This window comes from Melopsittacus undulatus, chromosome 1, assembly GCF_012275295.1.
Source record: "Melopsittacus undulatus isolate bMelUnd1 chromosome 1, bMelUnd1.mat.Z, whole genome shotgun sequence".
Classification (NCBI taxonomy): Eukaryota; Metazoa; Chordata; class Aves; order Psittaciformes; family Psittaculidae; genus Melopsittacus; species Melopsittacus undulatus.
In genome coordinates this window covers 44719462-44743312 of record NC_047527.1, presented here as the reverse complement: position 1 = coordinate 44743312, position 23851 = coordinate 44719462, and the positions used below count along the sequence as shown (strand labels likewise).

The 23851-nt window shown below is 39.4% G+C and overlaps 2 protein-coding genes across 3 annotated transcripts in view; both read left to right on the top strand.

The window, feature by feature from the left end:
• Positions 1–4500: 4500 nt before the first annotated feature.
• On the top strand, positions 4501–15910 carry LOC101881935 (E3 ubiquitin-protein ligase RNF138). 2 transcript variants are annotated; one of them, XM_013130127.3, is made up of 7 exons: positions 4501–4809; positions 5721–5886; positions 7225–7340; positions 8832–8897; positions 10517–10622; positions 11474–11581; positions 13014–15910. In XM_013130127.3, exons 1-7 carry the CDS (start codon positions 4697–4699, stop codon positions 13080–13082), a joined length of 744 nt encoding a protein of 247 aa, XP_012985581.1. In that variant the 5' UTR covers positions 4501–4696; the 3' UTR covers positions 13083–15910. The 2 variants fall into 2 exon arrangements, with proteins under 2 accessions (XP_012985581.1, XP_005153596.1); XM_005153539.3 differs by having other exon boundaries at positions 8829–8897.
• Positions 15911–21915: 6005 nt separating this feature from the next.
• MEP1B (meprin A subunit beta) overlaps positions 21916–23851 on the top strand; it is a 33374-nt gene continuing 31438 nt past the window's right edge. Inside the window, exon 1 of the mRNA XM_034060227.1 lies at positions 21916–21978. Within this exon, the coding sequence (XP_033916118.1) occupies positions 21916–21978 (63 nt within the window). The remainder of the gene's footprint in view (positions 21979–23851) is intronic.

Below are 23851 nucleotides of genomic sequence, written 5' to 3'. Positions count from 1 at the left end.
TCATGCACATGGCAGAAAGAGACTTATGTATGATAAAACTTTAATGATACCTCACTATATACAGCTTCACAAAGTATAGCTAAGATTTGAGTATTTATTTCTATACATAGTAATGTAACGTGCATCGCCAAATTGGACTCTCTATTAAAGAGTATTAGCATTGCTGGGCTTTGCATATTCCCAGAATTAATCTTTTTTTGCATTTGACATTCTCAATTATTTCAAGTCTAATAATTATTCCTCTTGTTTTATATTGCAGTGTCTACTGCTAAAGAATAGAAAGTTAGGCAGTAAACCTTAAGCACGGATGCAAACCCACTGGAACTAGTATTTTGTTAACTGGTAACTCAAGCAGTCAAAATTAAATTTATTAACACATGAATTACCAGCTTGATAATCAATAAAATATCCTTTGTTTTTTTCTTCCAGGGCATAGACACTGTTGGTTAAGTTCTTGTTGAAAGAGTTCTAGAATACGTGCATGTGAATCATCCAAATAGCACATAAGGATGATTGCAAAAGAGTGGAAGAACATGTTCTGTAGATAAATATGGTTATTAAAATTTAGCCTTTTGCAATTAATGGATGAATGCATGAATTAATGAATTAAGGCATGAATCTATTTTTTTTCTTAAGTGCTGTTTTGTTTTTAAAATATTTTAAATTAAATTTCAGTTTATAAGCTTATAAGATAAGGGTTGGCAAGTGAAAGCTGCCTTGAAAGGACAGCAAAAAGGGAATATTAGCAAAAAGGGAATATTAATTTTATAATAAAAAATAGAAAACATTTCAAGAGAGTGACAGTGTCTTTTAACTAACATGTATAACACAGTATTCTTACTATGTAAGTTAAATAGTCTATATACAATTTTTACATGTACACTATAACATAGTAACTTCCAAAGATGATCTGTTTATTAATACATAGAAGCATGTACAGCGATTAAAGTAGTTTTAATCACATGGTAACATGTTAACAAGGAAATTCCCAATAGGCTTTTAGGTCTTCACTAGTTTTTCTTGGAATCATGAAGTGGCTCCTTTTTGGGAAGGGAAAGATTCCATGTTTCATCTGCTTGGGAAAGTTGCTTTCCTTTCTGTTTGAGAACTGCCCTTGGGAATGAAAACCCTTCTGTCAGAAAGATGGGCAGTTAATACTCCAAAGGGTGGAATGTGTGGGAATATTTCAGTAACTAAAAGAAAAGTAATCTGGTCTGCCAGAGAAAAGTAGCCTGCATGTCTAAAAAATGTATCAAGAACCCTTTATATATCTGAAATAAGCTAACCCCACAGTAGTGTTGTCCTTAGTTTTGCCTATGACCGCAAGTGTTCTTTGCCAGTAGAGATACACCTGGCAGGAGCAAAAGATGTCTTTCCCCTTGCACAGGGCACCTTCTGATCCCCCTGCAGTAACACAGCTCTTTCCTTTTCCCCTTCTGCTCACATCATCTTTGACGGCTCCCACAGAACAAATCCCTGCCCTTTTCATATTGGCAAAGAGATGTGCTTTTCTTGCAGCAGCATTGTCAAAAATGCAACCAAAATAATAGTTCAAAAATAAGTTATAGAAAGTTACACAATAGCTGTGCAGGGATCCCTGCCCTTTTCACACTGGGAAAGAGATATGCTTTTCTTGCAGAAGCATTGTCAAAAATGCAACTAAAATAATAGTTCAAAAATAAGTTACAGAAAGTTACACAATAGCTGTGCAAGGGTGATCACTTTGCAGCTGTCCCCTGCAAAAAGCAAAATTTTATGAGCAGTTCTACAGGTTTTCACTCTTGAGATTTCATTTCACAAACACATTTTATCATGAGGAATAAAAAGTTGGCAGGGCCATTGGTTTAATTTAATATAAAAAGTCTGATTTAAAATGCTTTCTTTCAAGTAGATGTGTTCATAAACTTCAGCTGCCTGATTTCTCTTTACATGTTGTCTCTGTCAATGGCAAAAACTACGTAAGATTTACAAGGCTTGTGCCAGGCTGTATATTGCTCCATGGCATACTAGTTGTCAACTCCAAGGTCACAGCTTTATTAAAGGATCAAGATTTACAATAATGTTAGCAAAAGCATGAATGCCTTCCCTCACACCTTTCTGTAACTTACTTCTCTGAGGTCATCTGTGCAATTTCTCCCCCTGCCAAAAGCTACTAATCAATAAATACTGCGGTCTCCCAAACAAAGTTCAAATAGACCTGTCATGTTCCTTTAGCAATAAATCTTTGCTTTTGTTTAACACCTGCCTTCAAAGGGCATAACCCTCTTTACCTACAGTAATTAATTTCACAGCAACCTTATTTGGCGACTAAAAACTGCTCCCCTTTAACAGACTGAGAAATTGAGACATAAGGCCACAGTTTGATGAAGGCCATGCTGCCTCCCTACCAGTGAGTAACACAAGGTAGCTGCGTAGCATCTGAACTGAGGCTTCTGTAATTCTATCTTTTAATGCAGTGGCACAACATGGAGAGGGCACACCTGAAGCTTGAAGCTGGTCATACAGCTGTGGTATAGTCCTAATGGACACGAAAACACACCAGAAGTATTTTGCAGGCTATTTCCTACTTAAGATATAGTTCTGTGCTTTCTTTTGGCTTGCACTTGCACTGTTGAGGTTACTGCCAACTGCCATTCATTACTCATTGTTTCTCTCCAGGTATACCACCCTGGCTTCCTACTTCATCTCAGGGAAGAAGATAATCCGTTAATCACTTTAAATAGAAGGGTTTGGCCAGCCTGTGAACAGCTAAGCTAATCATTCACAGCATTTAACAGAGGAGTAATACGCACAGGGGAGTAGTAGCCTCCTGAGCTAGGACAACCGCAGTTCCAAGAGGACATCTTACCACAACACCTCATATCCCAGCCCTGCCTTCTCCTGCCCAGGATGTTCTGCTACTTCCACCAGATTTTCTCCAAACCTGAAGTAAATACCGCAGCCCAGGTGACTTAATTCTTCCATTTGGCCCATTGCTTTGATATGTTTTCTTCAGTGTTTCAGATCCAAATTTTGCCTCCATGTGGTCTAAAGTGAAAATATTTAGGGTGGTCATTGGCTTTGCTGTGCTGTTTCTGCTTTTGGTTAGGAGGATACTAGCATTTTTAGCTAATAATTGCAATAGATCCCAAGTAAGAAAACTGAGCCAGAGTCCTTCATGGAATCACAGGATGGTTTGCCCCTCATCCTCACCTGAGGAGAGACCTGAAACTGAGCTTTGGCTTTGTTTCCTGCAGTTTCCTCCCTCCCTGCCAAACCACCAGCCCAGATGGTGGCATGGACATTGCCTCTTGCTGTCTATCACTGGCAGATACAAAAAGCGGCTCTGATGGACATTTGAAGCCTAAATTGTTTTGAAATGCTGGAGACTGAAGTTGTATGTGAGCCACAGATCTTAGTGTTTTGCACTCTCTCCCCCCATAGTCTAATTTTAGGCTAGAGAGAGCAGGATCTCCCCAGTTAGTGGTCACCTCTGAACATCTATCTGTGGTATAGATGGCTGCTGTCCTAAGGAGAGAATGGAAACAAAGGTGAAAGGAACAGTTCTTCTCAGCCTTTGCCCTGTCTTTGATACAGAGTGAGAGCCCAGGCCACGCCTGAACCTAAATCATGGATACAATCTCCACAAATTAATATAAATGATGTAATCTCTACAAATCCATTTCCTTTTAAAGCTTCCCCAACATTTTGTTTGTTGTTAATCCTCCATGACTTAAGTTCAAATGAGATCTAGATTTGCTTAACAGGTCCAAAGTATTCCCTACCTGGAGAAATGTGTTGGTATTGCTGTATCACCACCACAATATTCTTATGATCCCTTATCCTGGAAGAACAGTGCAGAGACCAAGATTTCATCAGCACCATTCAGAAGGCAGAAAGCCTGGCACGAATCTTACTAATACCACTAAAACTATCTCATAATATCATCAGCTGGTCTATAAACAAACAAAACCAGAGCAGAAATGTTTTCCTGTTGCTTTATTTGTGTAGAAGGTGATCGTAATTTCCTCTCCTGTCGAGCTGGGATCGGGGGTTGGCGCCCCAGTCCCGGATACCGGCACCAACCCCCGGTCCTGCCGGGCACACGTTGAAGTGTGGGCCCGCCTTTCACCCCAGAGGACTCCCCGGTGCCGGCGCCTCGGCCTCAGACGCCTGCGGGCCCAGGATGGGCGGAGGGAGCGGTAGGCGGAGCGGGGAAGCCTCCCGGGCAGGGCGGAGCGGAGGCCGGCCCGCCGTGTCGTAGCAGCGCCGGAGGGCCGGGAGGCAATCGCCATGGAAACACAGGCCCCGGTCCCGCCCCTGTCTGTGCCTCCCCCCGGGAGAGCGGCGGTGAGTGCCGCCGGGAGCCCGGCCGGAGCCGCGTCTGGGGCGCTGGGGGCGGTACCGGCCGCCGGGGTTCCCTCCCCGAGCACCGCCAGGTAGAGGGCGGCTGGGGGCGCTTCCCGGGCCGGGAGAGGGGGGGGAGGAGGGAAGGGCGGGGCGTGCAGCGCGCAGGCCGGGCCCGCTGCCCCCAGCCGCCGCAGCTCGGCCGCCCACCTGGTGCCAGGTGCCCACCCGCCATCTTCTCCCGGACCTCCAGCGTCCTCTGCCCGCGGCTGCCCGGCGCCGCGGAAGCGTAACGGAGCGGGGCTCGGCTCACCAGGGCGGGGCTTGCTCCTACTCGGCGATCCGCACGGAAAGGCCCTGACGTGTTGCCATGGCCGAGGGAGCCACAGCGGCGGAGGCGTGCTTCAGCGAGGATGATTTTTACTGTCCCGTCTGCCAGGAGGTGTTCAAAACGCCCGTGAGGACCGCGAACTGCCAGCATGTGTGGGTATTCCTCCCTGCCCCCCGTACCCCCTTCGCTTCCTGCACAAGCCTGTGCCTCCCCTCCTCCCGTTCTCTGCCTTTTAATCCTTAGCCATCCCCCCTCAGCACACCGGCCACCCGCCTGCACCCGAAGCCAGCCGCCCAGAGGCCCGGAACGGCTACCCCAGGAGGGAGCTGGCTTTGAGGCTTGCATGCCAAGGGCTGCCCCAGCCTTCACATGCCTTTTTCTTTTGTAGCGGATGAGGGCCGGCTGGTTAAGAAAAGCCACCTCCTGACGCAAAGCCCTCGGCTGGCTGGTCGATGGAAACATCTTACGTATCTAACCTAACTCGCGGTTTTAACTTTATAGTTTCCTGCTCGTTTTCCAGCGAGGACCATAGCGTAGTTGTTCTCTCTTTTCAGTTCATCTATTCTGCGTTTTTCAGAGCAACATTTAATTACAAAGTACTGCTTTGTAGCAAAGCAAAATAGCTTTGGCAGCTGGTATACCAGGAAACAAAGTGAGAGAACCACAGACGGGTGGTGAACTGAGATCTTTCATGCTAAATGCAGCATGTTTGGCTCCACTTAAGGACGATAAACAGGGCTTACTTTGATAAGGCTTTCCAATATCATGTGCCTGCTGCACCATTTAATATCTCATTAATGATCAATCCAGTGTACAGCTCAGGAATACTAGTAAGTAAATAGTAAGATCTTTACATAAAGTGCATTGCCAAGTTCCCCTTATTTCTGTATGCTTCTTTGTAAGCACCATTATTTCATTTTGCTTTTATTTATAAAGATTTGTATACAGTAGACCATTACTCTGACATCTTTTTTCCCACTAATAATCAGCCAGCTTTCTTCAAGGATGAAGTATCTCACTCTTCACTTTGCTAACATGTGTTTGTGGTAACTTTTTAATTCAGGTTTTGCAGGAAGTGCTTCTTGACAGCTATCAGAGAAAGCGGAACGCATTGTCCTCTCTGCCGGGGGAGCGTGACTAAAAAAGAAAGGACATATCCCAAAAGGGCTCTAGATGTTGAAAACAGTATGAAGAAAGCTTCTGGGGGCTGTAGATGCTGTGAGAAGCAGGTAGAGTAAAACTTTACAAAAAGTTGGATAATTCTTTGTTTTCGACCAGACACACTTTTACTGTGTGTTGTTCTTGTCTTGGAGCTAAAGACCCTATATAACAGTTTGAACTTAGCTTTTTATGGCTTGTGCATATACTAGGCGTGCAGTGCCTGCTAGGTATGCCTAAAAGGTGTAAACAGAAAGAGGATCTTGTATTGTCTATAAGGACTTTTTAAGTGGAGTGCCAGTTTTTCTGGAAAACAGTGTAAAAACTGGATATAGCCATAAAACTGGCAAAAGAAAAGTTTGACAAGAAAATTGCAGATATATGGAAAACCTCAGAAACTTTCACTGTGGAAATAAAAGTGCCTATAACTACTGTAAAATTGAATTTAAACCAAAACCGTACAGGTTGATTACTCTTGGTGTACATAAAATGACACACCATTTTCTTTTGCCCTGTCAATCTGTTTACATCCTGTCATTCTCTTTGTAAAGGGATCATTATTTTCAGAACATTGGGTGAAATCATGACCCCCACTGAAATCAAGAGTAATCTCTCTTCTGGTATAAACAGATGCAGGATTTCAGGCACATGTTTTGCTTACATGAAATTGCATGACATCCAGGTAGTCTTCATGTTTGTTTCATTTCACTTGGGACTTAGTTCTGCCAATGTGAAGATTAGTACTAGTGGAAAGCTGAGCTGCTTGCTTTGTTCCACATGATTCATTAGGATGAAAAGCTGGGTGAAAGAAACGATAGTAACTTTCTGAGCTGGAAGGAAGCACCAAATGGATCCCCAGAAGAACTTAATGGAATTTAGGCACAGGATGTGATCTTAGATGTGATCTTATTCAGCCTGTGAACCTGTGAACACTTTCTGACGGTGCTGTTGAACCTGAAATTCTGATGTAGGGCATGTCCAGCACATCTGTCTTCTGACAAATCTGAGCAACTCATTATCTTGCCTTGCATTTAAGGTGGATATACAGCCTTAAGTTGGTGCTCACTCACATATTGGTTTGTTTTTTTTATCCCTTCTCAAAGAGAAACATTTTGTATTCTCAGAACACACCTAATGCAAAAAGCTTCTGCTCTGCACAAGGTTAACAGCAGGCCAGAGAAGACTGAAGGAGCAGTGGTGCTTATGCCATCCTCATGGCCCCTCTCTGTCATAGCTCATCAGCTATTGATCCTGGATTGTGGAAGTTGTAGTTCCTGTGACTTTGTTTCAGTTAAATGGAGTTTATTTGCGTCTTTCACCCCTGAGAGCTCTCAGATGCCTGGCTTTTGGGGGTTTGGGGAGTGGGAATGTTCTCCAGTAATTTCAGTAATTTGGAATTTCATTTACAGGTTAGATTTTCGTGGATGAGACAGCATTATAAAACGTGTAAGAAGTATCAGGATGAATATGGTGTTTCTTCTATTATTCCAAACTTACAGATTTCCCAAGATTCTACAGGGAACAGGTAATTGGGGTGTTTTATCTATAGCAATGCGCCTCCTTTCCCTGCTCCATCCCCTCCCCCCCAAAGTATTTTTTTTTTCCAGCATATGTCTTTTTTGCAATTATTATCCCTATTTTTGTGCATCAAAATATGACAGTTTTTCCAGGTCTTTTCCTTTACTCTTAGCACACAGAAGAAAACCTTTCTGCATGGTGGTTTGGAATGTCTTCCAGGGACTCTCCTAAAAAGTGTGTAATATTTGTAGCTTGCTTTCCTTGCCTTGGCAGCATTTGAGCAGCTTACTTTGTTACATATTTTGTAATATTTAGCCCTAGGGAAGTCCCCTTCTCTTTTTATCCCTCCTCCTCTTTCCTAAGTCTGTTTTAGTGGGTATCCTGTTTCAAAACATTACTGTGCAAACCCTTTGCTTTCTGATTGAGTTTATTTTGAACTGATCTCTTATGAAGCATATAAAGAACTCCAGTATGATATACACCATAAAATACAAATGACACAATTTGTTTTTCAGGCAGTAAAGCTAAATAACTTTCTTTTTCATACCTTCTCACTGATGTATTTGTTTTGATTGGGGATTTTTGTTTATTTTTGAAGACCTTTTTTTTACATATTAGTTTCATAGGCTTTATTCTATATAGCCTGTCCTTTATTTATTTTGTTTTGATATTTGTTTTCTATTTTTAGCAGTCTGAACTTCTCTATGTTTGGTTTTCAATCCGTTGATATATTGAAAGTGAAAGTTTAAGCTGTTACCAGAACTAGCTTCAGCAGTGTTTCACTGAAGTGGCTGGATATTGTTATATCAGTATTTATTGACTATGCCACTGTAGCATACCTGTGCTTATAATATTACAGAAGTATAAGAAAATGTACTGTGCCCAGATTTGTGACTGGAAATGTTCATGTTCTTGGAATGATCAGTGTGTCTGTGCAGTTTCTTCTGACTTAGCTACAGGTGCATACATGGTCAAAATTACTTTCTAAATGTTTCAATCTGTCACTCTTACTTTAAGAAATAGTTTATTTGTGCTCAGTGTAAAAAAAATAATCTTGCTGTAGTTGAAAGTTTTAAATTATTCATGTAATCTCGTGGCAGTTAAATGTTTGTTTGCATAGTCTTAAGTCAAAAAAATTTAGAAAGTGCTTCCTGTCTTGCATTCACATAGTCCATAATGCTTTTTGAGCTACTTGGCTATAATCTCCATTACCATTCTTGTTGGCTAAATGTTTGTTGTATCATATACTGCTTTGCTATAAAGTTCTATAGTATTCCACCAAGGGTCACCATGGTAACTGCATACTGAGTTTTACATTGATCCAAAGGAAAAGTTGTGACAGTTAAATTATATAGCATTGTATGTTTTGCCTTAGAATTTGTGTGACTCAATGGATTTCTCCCCATTCCCCCATGTTACTCCTAAACTTTGAAAAATCTTGATAGTGGAGTAAAATAATACCAATTTTCTTCTTTTTTTTTTTATTCATTTAAAGTAGCAGGAGTGATGCAATATCTGATAATGGTGAGATGGCTAATAATCAAATACTTCAAGGAGAAACAAGGTAGGCTGCTTATTTTTCTATATTTAATATTAAAATAGATCCAGATAGTCCTATTGCAAGCTTCTTCTAATGTAAAACAATCCACAAATGCATACAACAAATTGTATTTAAAAATTTGTGTAGTTTCCTCTCCATTTGCCTCTATACATTAGAATTTGGGTTTTTTTAAGACTTTCCTGGATGATTTGCACGAAAAGATGTTACCAGTAAGTAAGATCAGGATGAAGCTGAAATCATTACAAAAGAGTTTTCTGAAATCAAAGTTTCAGAAGAGTGCATTTAGATATACGAATAAAGAATGTGCCTTAAAAATTTGGAAGCAGCACTGGAACTCTCATTAGATCTGTCACTGTGTCAGTGAGGGTGGGCTTTTTTTTGAAGTTTTTTTCAAAATAAGGGAAAATAACAAGATAACAGACAATGTTTTCCCACATGGCATCCTTGTCTCTAAATTGGAGTGTCATCAATTTGATAGGTGGACCACTTGGTGGGTAAAGAACTTGCTGGATGGTCGCACTCAAAGAGTTGTGGTCAACGGTTCGATGTCCAGCTGGAGACCAGTAATGAGTGGTGTCCCTCAGGGGTCGGTGTTAGGACCGGTCCTGTTTAATATCTTTGTTGCTGACATGTACAATGGAATTGAGTGCGCCCTCAGCAAGTTTGCCAATGACACCAAGCTGTGTGGCTCTGTTGATACGGTAGAGGGAAGGAATGCCATTCAGAGGGACCTTGACACACTTGTGAGGTGGGCTGATGCCAACCTCATGAAGTTTAACCATGCCAAGTGCAAGGTCCTACACCTGGGTCGAAGCAATCCCAGGCACAGCTACAGGTTGGGCAAAAAGGAAATACATGGTAGTCCTGTGGAGAAGGACTTGGGGGTGTTAGTCAATGAGAAAATGAACATGAGCCAGCAGTGTGCACTCACAGCCCAGAAAGCCAACTGTATCCTGGGCTGCATCAAGAGGAGCGTGACCAGCAGGTCAAAGGAGGTGATCCTGCCCCTCTACTCTGCTCTTGTGAGACTTCACTTGGGTTATTGTGTGCAGTTCTGGTGTCCTCAACATAAAAAGGACATGGTACTGTTAGAACAAGTCCAGAGGAGGCCACGAGGATGATCAGGGGACTGGAGCACCTCCCATATGAAGACAGGCTGAGAAAGTTGTGGCTGTTCAGCCTGGAGAAGAAAAGGCTGCGTAGAGACCTCATAGCAGCCTTCCAGTATCTGAAGGGGGCCTACAGAGATGCTGGGGATGGACTCTTCATTAGGGACTGTAGTGATAAGACAAGGGGTAACGGGTTGAAACTTAAACAGCAGAGATTTAGACTGGATATAAGGAAGAAATTCTTTCCTGTTAGGGTGGTGAGGCACTGGAATGGGTTGTCCAGGGAGGTGGTGAATGCTCCATCCCTGGCAGTGTTCAAGACCAGGTTGGATGAAGCCTTGGGTGATAAGGTTTAGTGTGAGGTGTCCCTACCCATGGCAGGGGGGTTGGAACTAGATGATCTTGAGGTCCTTTCCAATCCTAACTATTCTATGATTCTATGAATGTACACTTTCTATACCACTGCTTCTAAACCTCTCTTTTCTGTTTAATACTGTGTATTTCTGTTTACAGTGGACACCCAACCTTCAAATGCCCCCTGTGTCAGGAAGCCAATTTTACCAGACAGCGCTTGCTGGATCACTGTAATAATAGACATCTTTATCAGATAGTTCCTGTAGTAAGTATTGTTGCGTATATATGCTTCTTAAGCTACTTTCATTATAAATATGTGGATAATTTTAAATGTATAGTAACTACTCTATATCTGTAAAGATCGCTGTGGTCTGAGAATGGCAATATACTTAATGCATTTAACTTGATGGGTGACTTTCATGTGAAAATGTTTCTTGTCCATATTCTTATTGGTTTAAGGCATTTGTGACTTAGCTGTCTGATCTATCTAGATGTGAAACAAACTCAGTTTTTGAGCCTGACACTCTTCTTCGTTTAGTAGTTCAGACCTCTTTCTGTAGATTCCTGTTCATCACATAACTTGTTTTATGTGAAACCTGCACTTATGTGAAAAGTAATCTAAAGTAATCAATGAAGGGAACTGAAGAGGAAAAATCTGTCTGATTTTCTGTTCTTTTAATCTGTATAGGGTGTGTTACTTTTTATTTTACTTTATCATCTCAATTGTATGAAAATTCTCCCAAACAATGAGTAGGATGCAGTAATCGCTTCGTGTTCTAAATTTTAGCTAGCAGAAATTAACTAGGAGTGCCAGACAGACGTAACAATGTTATGCTTCTAAGAGAAATATGAAATTTGACAAGTTGAAAGTAATTTTTGAATGTTATGCAACTGAGGAAAAGAATACTTAAAACTGTGATTTTATGTGAAAATCTCCACAATATTTTGGTAGTGGATGAGTAACAGACTTTTCCTGTATTCCTAGTTATTCTCCTGTATTGTATCCTGTATTCTTAGTTTTTCCTGTAGAACATGTCTTCAATGTGTTCTGTATTACCAATAATTTTTTTATTTTTTCTTTTATTCTTTCTTTTTCCCGTTCCCCTCCAAATTCAGATCTGTCCTATTTGTGTATCTCTTCCTTGGGCAGATACTAACCAGGTGACTAGAAATCTCGTTAGCCATCTAAATCTAAGACATCGGTTTGACTACGGAGAATTTGTGGTAAGTTTTTCTTTGATGTGTAGGGGAATAAATGGTAACTTTTTCCTATAAACAAAATGCCAATAAAAATTTTGTACCAAACTTGTTTGTGCTCTGGACATGCTATGTTCCTGCTCTGTACAGAACTCAGAAGTAGCCCTGTCTGCTCTTAAACATTCCCTTATCAACATGAACTGCCACTGGGAATAGATGTCTGTCAGTAGCTAAGTTCTGCTCCAAACTGATGACTGAAGTTAATAATACCTTAATGTTCTCAATCTGAACTATTTGTTCCTCCAGAACAGTTAATTACTGCTGCTTCTGGGGAAAATAAAATAGGTACTACTCTGTTTTATTGACATTTTTGACTTTTTATGGCAGAAATGGTTAAATCATAATGCTCAGGACTCAAAGTACAGCTTGACTAGCTGATACTGCTGCTACAGTCTCTCTTCCAGTATGCTGCGACAGGGGCTGCAATGTGAAAAAGAGAGATGTTTTGTTATGAAATTATTGTTCAGGTTGCCTGCTCTCAGGTTCACTGATTAAATGACCTTGAACTAGATGCAGACCTGCATACACAGATGTAGTCAGTGGATGGATCATAAAAGCCAACCACTTGAGTACTGTGTGTGGGATCAGAGAGCTGGAGAATTTGTGTTGTGTTTTCTACAGTTTGGCAGGCTTTGGGGTATGCTGCTTGAGCTTTGTATGGGACAAGCATAGTACTTGAGGAGTAAGCAGCCTCACTGGTTAGAGGTGGGCAAGATGATGCATATTGTTCTTTGTGTAGAGTGATCCATGACAAAGGCATGAAAAGCTAGGAAACTGATGCAGGGGACTGGGCTCTTCTACATGAGAGCATCTTGCATGTTTGAGGATGTAAAACTGGTGATGGCAATCCTGATGTGGGGCAGCTGCCAGAACTGCATTAAAATATGTATTACTCTGGCTTATTAAAAACTTGGAAGACAGCTCTTCAAAAGGAGCAGGCTTAACCACCCATCTTTTGTGATGCATGTTTACTTTCTCATTGTAAGCAGTATATTCTCAATGATCAATGATTACTGTTATCTAGGGATCACATTTTGTTTTTATTAATGGAGGATGTTATGGCTGGTTGGAAGCCCTGTTACAAGAATAGTGTGACACAGTCAGTCAGCTTTTCTGAGCTGGCTGTTCTGTAATGTAATTCAGCCAGGGAGAGAAGATGGACCCTTCTGCTTAATGAGCCTTGTCCCACTCATTTGATTCTTCTCTTGTCTCATGTATCTCTTGGTACTTGGTTAAATAAAAGATACTGTGCAACATAAACAATAATCTAGTACATGTAAAGATGAAGAGTCTTCATCTAAGTGCCAATTCCTATGTAAAAATGTGGGAAATGAATGATTAAGGACTATGGTACCTCTTGAGTATTTGTCCATTTTGATGATGTTTTCATTTTGTTTAGAATCTTCAACTTGATGAAGAAGCCCAATACCAAAATGCAGTTCAAGAATCCTGTCATGTGAGCTTTTAAAGTACAGCTCCCCTTCATCTCACTGATTATCTGAGAGAAAAATCACATCATCTCTATTGGTGACCTGAAGTGTATATTAATAAAAATGGTATTCAGTAACGACTTTTCAGGCTTAACTTTTCCCCAGTGTTCATAAGGACTTTTCATAAATGATTTAGCTGGAAACTCAGATTTGACACCTGTACTGAGTTGTGTTCCTGTGGAGTTTTGGGGACCTTTTTAGAACTTCACACGGTTGTCTTTTTTCTCTAATGTTTACTACTCTGTTAATTACACAGTTCCTTTTATTAATGTAAGATATTTTAATTCACCAAAACCGACTTTGGAATTCTCTTTAGAAAGATACACCAAGATGCTCTGTTGCACTGTTGAGTTTAAGTTCAGCAGTCATCTGCTAAGATATCTATGAAATGATATTTTTTTTTTCTGTTCTTGCCAAGTGACAAAGTTTTTTTTGGATATTGTGATTTGGTTTTTTTACCATCACTACGTGAATGAAAATAATAACTTAAGAAACATTTTTTTTTTTTGTTTTCTGTGGATCAACAATGCAGAGCAGGGTTGGTTTTGGTTTTTGGTTTGGTTTTTTTTTCACCTTTCATTGAGAAAGAATAATGCTATTGCGTAGGAGTAATTACATCTAATTTTTCCTCTTTCTGAAGCATAACTGAAATAGAATGCTTGCTTACTAAAGTGATGGGTGAGCAGTTTTCCCTATGCTCCCAACTACTAAGGAAGATGATATGCTTTCTAAGCAATTTAAGGTGACATGCAAAAGGTATGCATTTTCACATATGACTGTGAGTAGCTGGTTTTTCATTTTGCTGGAGCTTTTCAAGAACTTCTGTTGCTCCATTTGAAATTCAAGTTTTGGTTAGTCCGGTCTTTCATGGAAGGCTGTGTTAACTAGTTGGCATCAGACCTACCAGCACTGAAATTAACTTGTTTATTTTGATAGACTGTTTAAAATTTGGGTATCTCCTACAAACCAAAGGCTAGAAAAAAAGAGAAGAAAAATTTGCTCCAAAGTAGTTACCAGCATTTCTAAGAGTTCCTATTCTAGATTTTCACATTTCCAGCAAACCCATCATTACATTCAGAGAAAACAGAGCAATAATGCAATTTTTAATTTTGAATGGAAAATGTATTTGTAAAAAACTTCAAGTTTTTTTTTTTAATTTAATACTAATGGGGAGAAGGAGAAAGAAATGTGCACAGCTTATATTTTTGAGGTTTAAAGAGACTGTTCTGAATGTTTACCATTTAGGACCAACATTTCATCCTGTGTCACCATCGCCCATTGTCAAACTATTTTTCTTAGTGAGTATAGTATATATGGTGGAAAACATCCCCAGTGATTTTCCTAGTCTAGTTGGTGATATATGTGTAATAATATAAGTTGTGCAGCTGAAGTAAAATCTGCTTCTTGTGCCCTGGCTCCCATTTACTCTCCAAATAGATTTTGGTTACTCTTTAAATACTGGAATATTTCATATTCCAAAGGTTGAAATGCTTCATTTGGCAATGTAACGGGTTTCAGAACTGATTCTTAGTTCTAGTATGTTTAGTGTTGGAACTAAACCACTATACACCATACACTGTAACTTGACATTTCTCTTACATTTAAGAGTGTAAAACATTACTGGAGCCATAGCTAGCTAAAACACTGAGGAAGTTGGCTATTTCAGAAACATCTGAAGGTTATATCCTTTTAATAACAACTTAACTTGTCTTGCATTCTGTTACTGGCTTAATACAGTATTTTCACAGCAGCCCATGCTTTAATCTTGTACTCCAGCTTGCCTGTTTGCCCTTGTCATGGTTTAACCCCATACTCTTGTCTGCACATTCTCATTCATCTGTCAGCTCTAGTGCTTGTGTGACCACATACTGATTTCAAGTGGTTCACTGATCCAGCTGAAAAAGTTGTTTAGATTTTGACTTTCTCTTTTTGTTCTATAAAGCCAACTATGAAATAGTGCCCTTAGACAGAAAGGAGTTTCAAGGTAGCCTGATGCTGAAGTTTTAGCTTTTTAAAGTAAAAATGCATACCATGGTGATTTTGTTACTGCATACATTTCCTAAGGAATTTAATAGTTATATGTAAGTTTAGTTAAATTTTCTAGATTCAATAAAATATTTATATGATCTGGCAATAAATGCCTGCAGCCAATACAGATTCAGAATGCCTCACGGACACTGGAACTAGTTATTTCTATTACTTGAACATATCTTGAGAATTGCAAATGGAATTACATCTCTTTTAAAACTCTGGGAAACAAATTTTTCTTATAGCAATAATTAGTTCTGACTTGATGCGTAGTTGCTGAACATTTTAGTCGTGTTTAAATGTTGAAAGACTTGAATACACATTTTAAAGCAACAAATGTGTATTAATGCAATATATATAAAAAAAACTTGCAAAATATTTATCCTCTTTATTTGCGTATGTTAAAATCTGTATTGGCAGGCACTGCCTTGCGTAAGATTTTATACTTTTAATATGAAGAGATTGCATCCAATACATTCACTAGGTAAGCGTTTAATGAAAATATCTATTTAAATAATGCTGCTGGTCATAATCTTTCTCACTGAAACTCAGACATGCACAAAAAGCTGTGTATCTGTGATGGGTGATGCTTGTACTCAAAACTTGCGATCTTTACTGGAAGATTGCTATTTAACAATGTTTTTATGTTCATGTTGCATTGTGTATGGTTTCAATATGGAATATTATGTTTGAATTGTACCTTCTATTTTTTCTCTTATTAAAATATTTTATTTTCTGTTTGTTTTTTTTTTTTGTTGTTGCTTAATAAAGATGATCAGTCCTCTTGCTGCTGCTACTTCCTTTTCAGATGCTTTCTAAACTGAAGCACGTGGTCAGTTTTATGCCTGTAAGGCATGTAAGGCTGTATTTGGGAAGCATTCCTGGGTCCTTCTTTTTAGATGTGGCTTTTTAGTCCAGTGAGATTTGAATGCATGGGTGCCTGTGAAGTTGCTGCTGTAAAAGAAGGGGGATAGTGTATGGGCTAATATATTGTTTGTACTCTTTGTTTTATGCTGAAACAGACACACTAATTCATGGATGCTTTTAAAATGTGCACTTAACTATGTCTTGTAAACACTGTGCCATTTGTGTAATGACTGCAGAATCTGGCAGCCAGGTTATTGCTGGCAAGCAGTGCTACAGGAATATCTGAAAAAAGCATCTTCAGGGTTTTTTTTTTTTAAATCACAGAAACTGTCATTGAAAGGGCACAAACAGTACATAGTTTGTTCTCTGTACAGTGGCCATGTAAATTTGCTCTAGGTATCCAGTTTCTTTTGTGTTCTGTTGTGGGTATGTTTGAAAACACATAGGAGACGAAATTCAGGGCCTCTGAGAATGCTTTTCAATACTGCTAAAATTGTTACTTCCCAATAAATTACTAGGTTCTTCCTAGGGTAAAGCATAGACTGTTTTTACTCCCTTCCTCATGAGTAAAGTAAGTCTGTACTGTGCTTACTCTCCTCAAACTATAGGTCTGCTCTGGGAAGGACCACTTTTCACCTCTTCATTTTCCAGCCTTTACCAGTCTTATTTTATCTGTAACATGTTCTGTATTGTTTATACGCACCTCTGGCTGCGCCCTTTCTATTTTGGGACTGATGTAGGCCTTAGGTAAATGCAGTAACTAAGAAATTTAGCATTAATAATTTCTAGAATTGACCTGCCACGTTTACTTATATGGCCGAAGAAGTTTATATTTCTCAGAATGTGTTTGCATTTTGAAACAATCTTACCACCAATCAAATTTTATTGACTTTCAATGATTTTTAAAGCATTTGCTTTGTTGTTTTCTTTCAGGGGAGGGTCTGTTTTTTGGACTGGGGAGATTAGGATGATGTTTAAAATTAGAAACATCTCATGCAGACCAGTTCTTTATGGTAATAGGCACTTGTTTGTTTTGGAAAGCCTTGCATTAGGTTCTCTGGTTTTGCAGATATGGGCAGAAGACAGTAGGAAGGTGGTGGCTTTTTTCACCAGGGTAACTGCTGTGGCACTAGTGTCATAAAGGGTTTATGAGATGTATCAGCTCCGTTGTGAGACTGTTCAAACTTCAGTAATTTCTGTTATGGATTTTTCTTCCTTCATAATTCAAACCACAAGAGGGCACTGAGTATTAGCATTTAAGGATGCTAATTCACTAAGTGGTTGTACTCCAAGACACTTTTAGATATGGGATTTCTATGCAGATGTTTCATAAAATGAAATAAATCGTTTATATGTGTTAAGGGTTAAGAGGTTGATTGAGGTCATTCCAATCTACAGAGTATTTCTAACTTACTGTAAAACCTCAAACTTACAGATTTGCTTGTGTGCTTTATCATCTGTGGCAAATAAGCCGCGTTCCCCAACACTCCACTCTAGGGACAGCTGAGTGGCCCCCAATTCACGAGTGAAGGTAAAATGTAGCATGTGCATGCAAACCCTGTTCACTTGCAAGACCTTTCCTTCCTGAAACTTGTTCTTTACAGAGGCCGTCTTTAACCTGAAGCATTGCAAGTGCGCACAGGAGTCACAGGGGGGCACCTGAGGACTGCTGCAGTCTGATAGTGAGCGATGGGGTCATTCCTGGGGTTTTGACTTCTTGTTTTCTGAAACTGCGACATGTCAACGGCCTTGCTGATTCTATCTGCTGCAGTGATGGGGTCCAGCAGGTGCCAAGTACAACCACACTTCATTACCCCTTCATATTACTTAGGTCTTCTAAGTTGTTCTCTAGCAGCACATGCAGTAGTTTGGGGTTGATAGAGGCCTCTGGAATTAAGACAGAAATTCTCCCAGATAAGGCTCATGCTCCATCGTCTGGAAGAGAACTAAGTACCCCTGGGGTGTGCTTCTACAGGGGCATGATAGCTAGCGGCCAGCTACAGTTACTTTAGCAGCTGCATATCAGTCAGGTTTTTTTTTTTTTTACACTGTGATCTGATTCATATTTACCATGAAATAAGTTTGTGTAAAAACATGTCAAACATGATTCAGACTCCTGTGAAAGGGGGAGAGGTGAAATCCTCTATGAGTAATTAATGTATGAAAGATGGTTTTCTCACACAAACTATAAGAAAATGATTCAAGTACATGTCTGAAGTGGCAGTGGGCAGGAAGGGATGCGATGTTATACACCCAAGCTTCTGTGGTTTGCTTTTTAACCTTGCTTTTTAATTTACCTCCAGTTAAATGGTGCGAGAAAACTGAAGGTTTGCTTCATTTTTGTGACAACTCTTAATCAGAGCAAACATGTCTTGTTTGCTCCTGTGCAAGAAGATAGAATACTTGTATTTGATATTTTCTGTGATTTTTACATTCTTGCATTATGTTCCATATGACACCCACTAGGCTTATAAACATTGGATTTTCGTTCCTTGAAATACTTAGGCGTTAAACTTGAAACATTTTGGGTTTGATTGAGGGTCTCTTATGTTGCAAATTTATTTGACAGCCCTTATCTTCATTAGTGCTTTTGCCTCCTCAGCCAAGGAGATACTATTGTAGTGTTACCCCCACTTGGGGAATTTAAATGCTGAAAAAGTGAAACTAATTTGTGCAAGATAATGCAGGAAGCTTGAGGCAGGGCAAGCAACAGTCCACTGTCTGAGAATAATAGACCGTTTGAATATCCTCCTACTCTTTAACATTTGGTCTCTAAGCACTGCTAAGTGGGGTACGTAATGCTCCACAAGCCAGCACTTTTCAAGATTATTTAATGAATTCATACCACTTGAAATTGACACTGAAACTTATGATCAGTCAGGTTTCACCCAAATGTCAACAAGCATCCATGAATCACCATTGTTTGCTGAGGAGTACACTGATAGCAAAATTATCAAAGCATCTGTGCTGAAATAGAGAAGATCAATGACACTATTCAAATATGAATAGTGTCAAATATTCAAATACCTACTCAAAATGCTAGAAAATCACTGGCTTTATTGAGCTATTTTTAACTGTTTTTATGTCTCTCTGTAGTTAGCTGGTATTGTACTCTGAAATTAAGTTCCTTTGGCTTTTAAAAAGAGCATTTTTGCTATAATGTACTTTACTGGGTTTTTACAATCTCTCTGCCCCTATTACTGTCTCTTCCCAGTAGCAATCTTCTCTTCCCAGCAATCTTCTGCAGACATAGCTTTGCAAAGAAGACTAAAGCAAGTGTTTTTTCCCTCTGCATTGGACAAAGCCTGATGAATGTTCCTTCTGCAGGGGGGTAAGCATCACAGTATTATTATTATTATTATTATTACCTGTGCTGAAGTAGTGACCAGCAGCAACATTGCTCCTAGGCAAATGTAAAGAGACAATGCCTGTCCAAGGGAACATGCAATCTGCTCTGTGGTGCTCCCCATGTGGCTGGTAGTAGCAAAGTGAACTCAGCAGGAGATGCAGGTGGTCATTGGATCTGTGGCAAGGTCCACATCAAGTTCCAATGTCTTTTCGTAGCTTCTGCTAGCAGCATGGGAGCATGTGGGTATATGGGAAAAGAAATATGATTGACTGGCAAAAGCTCAGATTTTGCAGGCGTCTCTTACAGGTACTCAGGGCTCATTAGATAGCCTAGCACCCATAAAGGTTGTGAAATATGTTCAAGACAAAGAATTGCAAGAAAGGAAAAAACAACCAGTTAAAGATTGTTGCTCCTTCTGCTTTGTATTTAATGTATTAACTTTTCCTCAAACACAGAGCTTGTAGTTAGGACACTGGTGGACTCTGTCGGCAGATCAAAATGGAAAAGATATCCTTGACTTCCACAGTTCCCTAACCATGTCAAGGAAGGACATGCGTTACTTTGGCTGCTGTATGTCCTGGTAACTGTAGAATAAAGAAATAAACCAAGACTGCTGTTCTTTTTGTACATCTGAAAATGTACACCATCTATTCATATAGGTTGTTCTGTCCTTTATTAATTAATCTCCAGGAATAGTCAGTTATTTCTTACTGTAGGTCTTGGTCTTAGAAGTACAATATGGCTGTAGTGCTTTCTGTCTTCAAAGAAAAATGCAAGGAGTTGCACAGCAAAACCCTGAAGGAAAAAAGAGGTAGGTATATTGCCTGAACACAAACAGTAAGTCAGTGACAAAGCAAGATGTTTGCCATTGTAGAGAATGTTCTCGTGAAAGTAGGCAAGGTCTGTAGAAAAGAGCTGTGCTTGGATAGAAAAAAAACTTTAAGACTGCCCATCCATTGATTACTTTCTCCTCAACATGTATTAAAAAAGCATTTAGCTACTTCATGGGTGACACCAAAATTTAAGACAAGAAGTTCTATCTTAAGAAGTCCTGATGTCCTGTTGTTCATATATTGTTTATTTTTCTGTTGCATCTTGTTTAATTATACTAGATGACTGGGTGAATTATCAAAACTCTGAGTTTAATTCATTTAACAGCTGTGTGAATTGGACAAAAAACATGTATAGGGACTGTACTTTACAATGCATAAAGCTTACTTTAGTAGAAAAAAAAACTAGCATTATAAGAACAGCAATATCTACAACTGCTACTTCCCAATGGATCAGCAATGAAATAAGCATGGATGTGAGTAGCTGGAAATTGCTCAGGTGTCCTCATTACCTGTTCTTTCTTGTCAGCTCTGATACTTGAAATAATATGAGAGTGGAAGGTATCCCTGCCCATGGTAGGTGGGTTGGAATTAGATGATCTTTGAGGTCCCTTCCAACCCAAACCATTCTATGACTCTATGATATGTTATTATTTTTTAATATATTCATTTAGGAGTCTGCATTTACAATGCAAAATCTAGGTGCCATTTTTAGTTTCTATGATGGTCTAACCAGGTAGGTAGTCCGTGAAAGTAAAAGGTTATCACAGGCTGATCATACAATTAGGACAAGTAGCTTCCATTTAAGCATAAGAAGCTGTGGCAATTTCAACACTCTCTGGAAGCTATTAAGTAGAAGAGATTACTGAAGTTGGAAGAAACTAAAACTCCAAAGAGTTACCGAGAGTGGTGATAGTACAATAGTACTGACATTTTAAACATGAATTTGTATGGAAGTTTTAAATATCCCAGAAGAATTATTTCAGTCAGTGACAAATATGGTGTTTCATATATATATATCAATAATGGAAATGGCATTGCCTTTTCTAAAGCAAGATATTGAAATTATGTTGCTGACAGATTTATTTTTTCCTAATATGCAAGAATTTATCATTTTAACTTTCTGTCAAAACTTACATGTCTATTAATAAGTTAATGTCTTAACTGCCAAGAGTCTTGCTATATCTCTGTTGTTCAAAAGGTTATAGTGCCAGCTTTATTCACTGTATCACAGGATGGTTGTGGTGAAAAGGCATCGCTGGAGACTGCCTTGTCCAGTCCCTCTGCTTGCGGCAGGGCCACCTGCAGCAGTTTGCTCAGGGCTGCGTCTGGTTGGGTTTTAACTGTCTCCAAGGATGGAGACTCCACAACAATTTGGGCAACTTGTTCCAGTACTTAAACCCCCTCAGACTAATAAAAAAAGTTTTCTTATATTTCAGTGGCATTTTCTGTATTTCAGTGTGTCCATTTCCTGTGTACTTCCATTTTCTTGTGTCCATTTCATCCTGTATTTCAATTTGTGTTCAATACTGTTTCTCAGAGCAGTGCTTAGAAATAGTTAAAATAAGGTTAGTTATTGTGGTATAGTAATGACAAATTTTGCTTACTGGACAAGAAAAGGAAGAAGGTAAGTTAATCGTTGATGAAAGGACAAAGGTTTTGATTTATGGTATTTACTGTCTTACATACCAAGTTGGTCTGGAATTCTGTCCATGCAACTTCTGACTGGAGAACAATATGGGCTGGTTTTTTGTTCCTGTGCTCCTAACTTGGCTTCTTCTTCAGGTGGTCTGCAGTCCGGTAAGAAAACAAAGAATATGTATTCTCTATATCATAGAGAAAACAATACAGCTTAAGTTGAGTTTGAGAGGAAAAGGCTAAGGTATGTTGCTTTTGCAAAATAAGAATTCTGTTGTCATCTGCATGGAAGATAAAGATTTCTGCTTCCTTGTGGTCCTAGTGCTGCTATTTTTAATAGGCTGTACATGGGAAGAGCTTATTAGTGGATATCAAAATATCCACTAATATTCAAAGTACCACTACCAGAACCACTACCAGAATAGCAAGTCTGGGGTTAGAACCAAGATAAGTATTCAAATTTATTTTGCTTCTCCATATTTGAATGGAAATAGTATTTTTTTTTTTGCTGTAATGCATTATATTTGATGATGAAATTGGTGTCTTTTTAGCCACTGGATATACTTGGATATTACTGTTCTCTGTTCTTCAAGTCCAGCAGAACTATTAAATGCCAAAAAGTAACAGCTGAGATTTTGTATTTCCTGTCTTTTGTAGTGAAATACAGCATTTTGCTCGTCTTGTGATATTTATTGTAGAGACCAGGAACTTTGGTAGTACACAATACAACACGCACTCATGCGTCTCCCTAAGTCAAGAGCTCAGCCTCATGTCCCCAGCTTTGTCATAGTCTTCCTGTATCCCTCACAAACCCAACACCACACTTCCCTTTTATTACCATTGCCCATCATGGCTACCTGTTTGCCTGTTCCCAACTTTCTGGAAACTCAAGTCTTAGCTTTGTTTAGATTCCTCTACAGGCTTTGGTACAGCCTATAGTAGGTGATGTGGGGTGCTACTACCATCTACAAGCTATTACACATCAAACTGACTCCTAATAACCAGCTCCTGTGTGAGAAAGTGGCTTCTGATCACTAGGACCAATTATATCATTTCCATGTGCCATATGGTCAGGAAAAGCTTCTTTCTGAATGCCAATACTTGAAGTTCTGTAGTCTGGAGAAAACACTGGTAAGTTAGTGTCTCATCCAAACTGGTTGACAATACTCCGTCTGAAGTTCATGGTGAGACAGGGAAATTTTCATTAGAGATTTATCACACCCTTGAACTGATGTGCAACCTAGATGAGATGGATCATCTTTTGGAGCTGCCAGGGCATCGTGGTGGTGCCATAGATATTTTAGGGACAGATTAATTACCAGTTTGTTTCTCCACTGATTACTGAGTGAGTCTACTTACCTCAGTTTTACATGACTGCAATAAGTGAGGTGTTTCCCACCTGTTCAAGATGCACTAGGATTATTTGCTAGTTAAATGTGCTCACAAGCCATGGTTTGAGTAATCTTCACTGTAATTTAATTCACATAAACTGTTGTTCTCCAAAGCTGGGGACTAATGTAACAAATACTCAGATCTTTATGTGTGTGTAGATTTGAAAGTAGCAGTGATTAGACTGAATTAGATTCCTCTTTGGTGCACCTCAGGTAATATAACCTTCCTCTGTATGTGACTATGGACTGTGAATCTGTTATTTATTTACAAAACTTCAAGAGACTAGAAATGCATCATACAGGTCTCAGTTGTCAGGCTGATAATGAGGCTGATGTTATTGCTACTCAAACAAGTAATATTTATGCACAGAGATGCTCCTTTTGAAGTAGAGTGTTTTGCTGTTGAGATTCCCAAGACTAAAAATCTAGTTTTGTTGAGAATGAAATGGAAAAGAGTGATGGAAGGAACCCCTTCAGCATTAAACATTCAGTGATGGTTTTCAGATGCTGAGGACCAGCCTGGATTTCAGTTGGTTGCTGAATTTTGTATTCTTCAGTCATGGACTTACATTTTGGTTTATGCACCAAAAGTACTGCTGGACTTAGCTATATTAATTTCTGTTTGTAAGCTTTTGCTGCTGATA

Coding starts and splice junctions, on each gene's coding strand:
- LOC101881935 (XM_005153539.3), top strand. CDS start 4,697: ATGGCCGAGGGAGCCACAGCGGCGGAGGCGTGCTTCAGCGAGGATGAT. Junction 7,341..8,828: donor CAAGATTCTACAGGGAACAG/GTAATTGGGGTG, acceptor ATTCATTTAAAG/TAGCAGGAGTGATGCAATAT. Junction 10,623..11,473: donor TTTATCAGATAGTTCCTGTA/GTAAGTATTGTT, acceptor CTCCAAATTCAG/ATCTGTCCTATTTGTGTATC.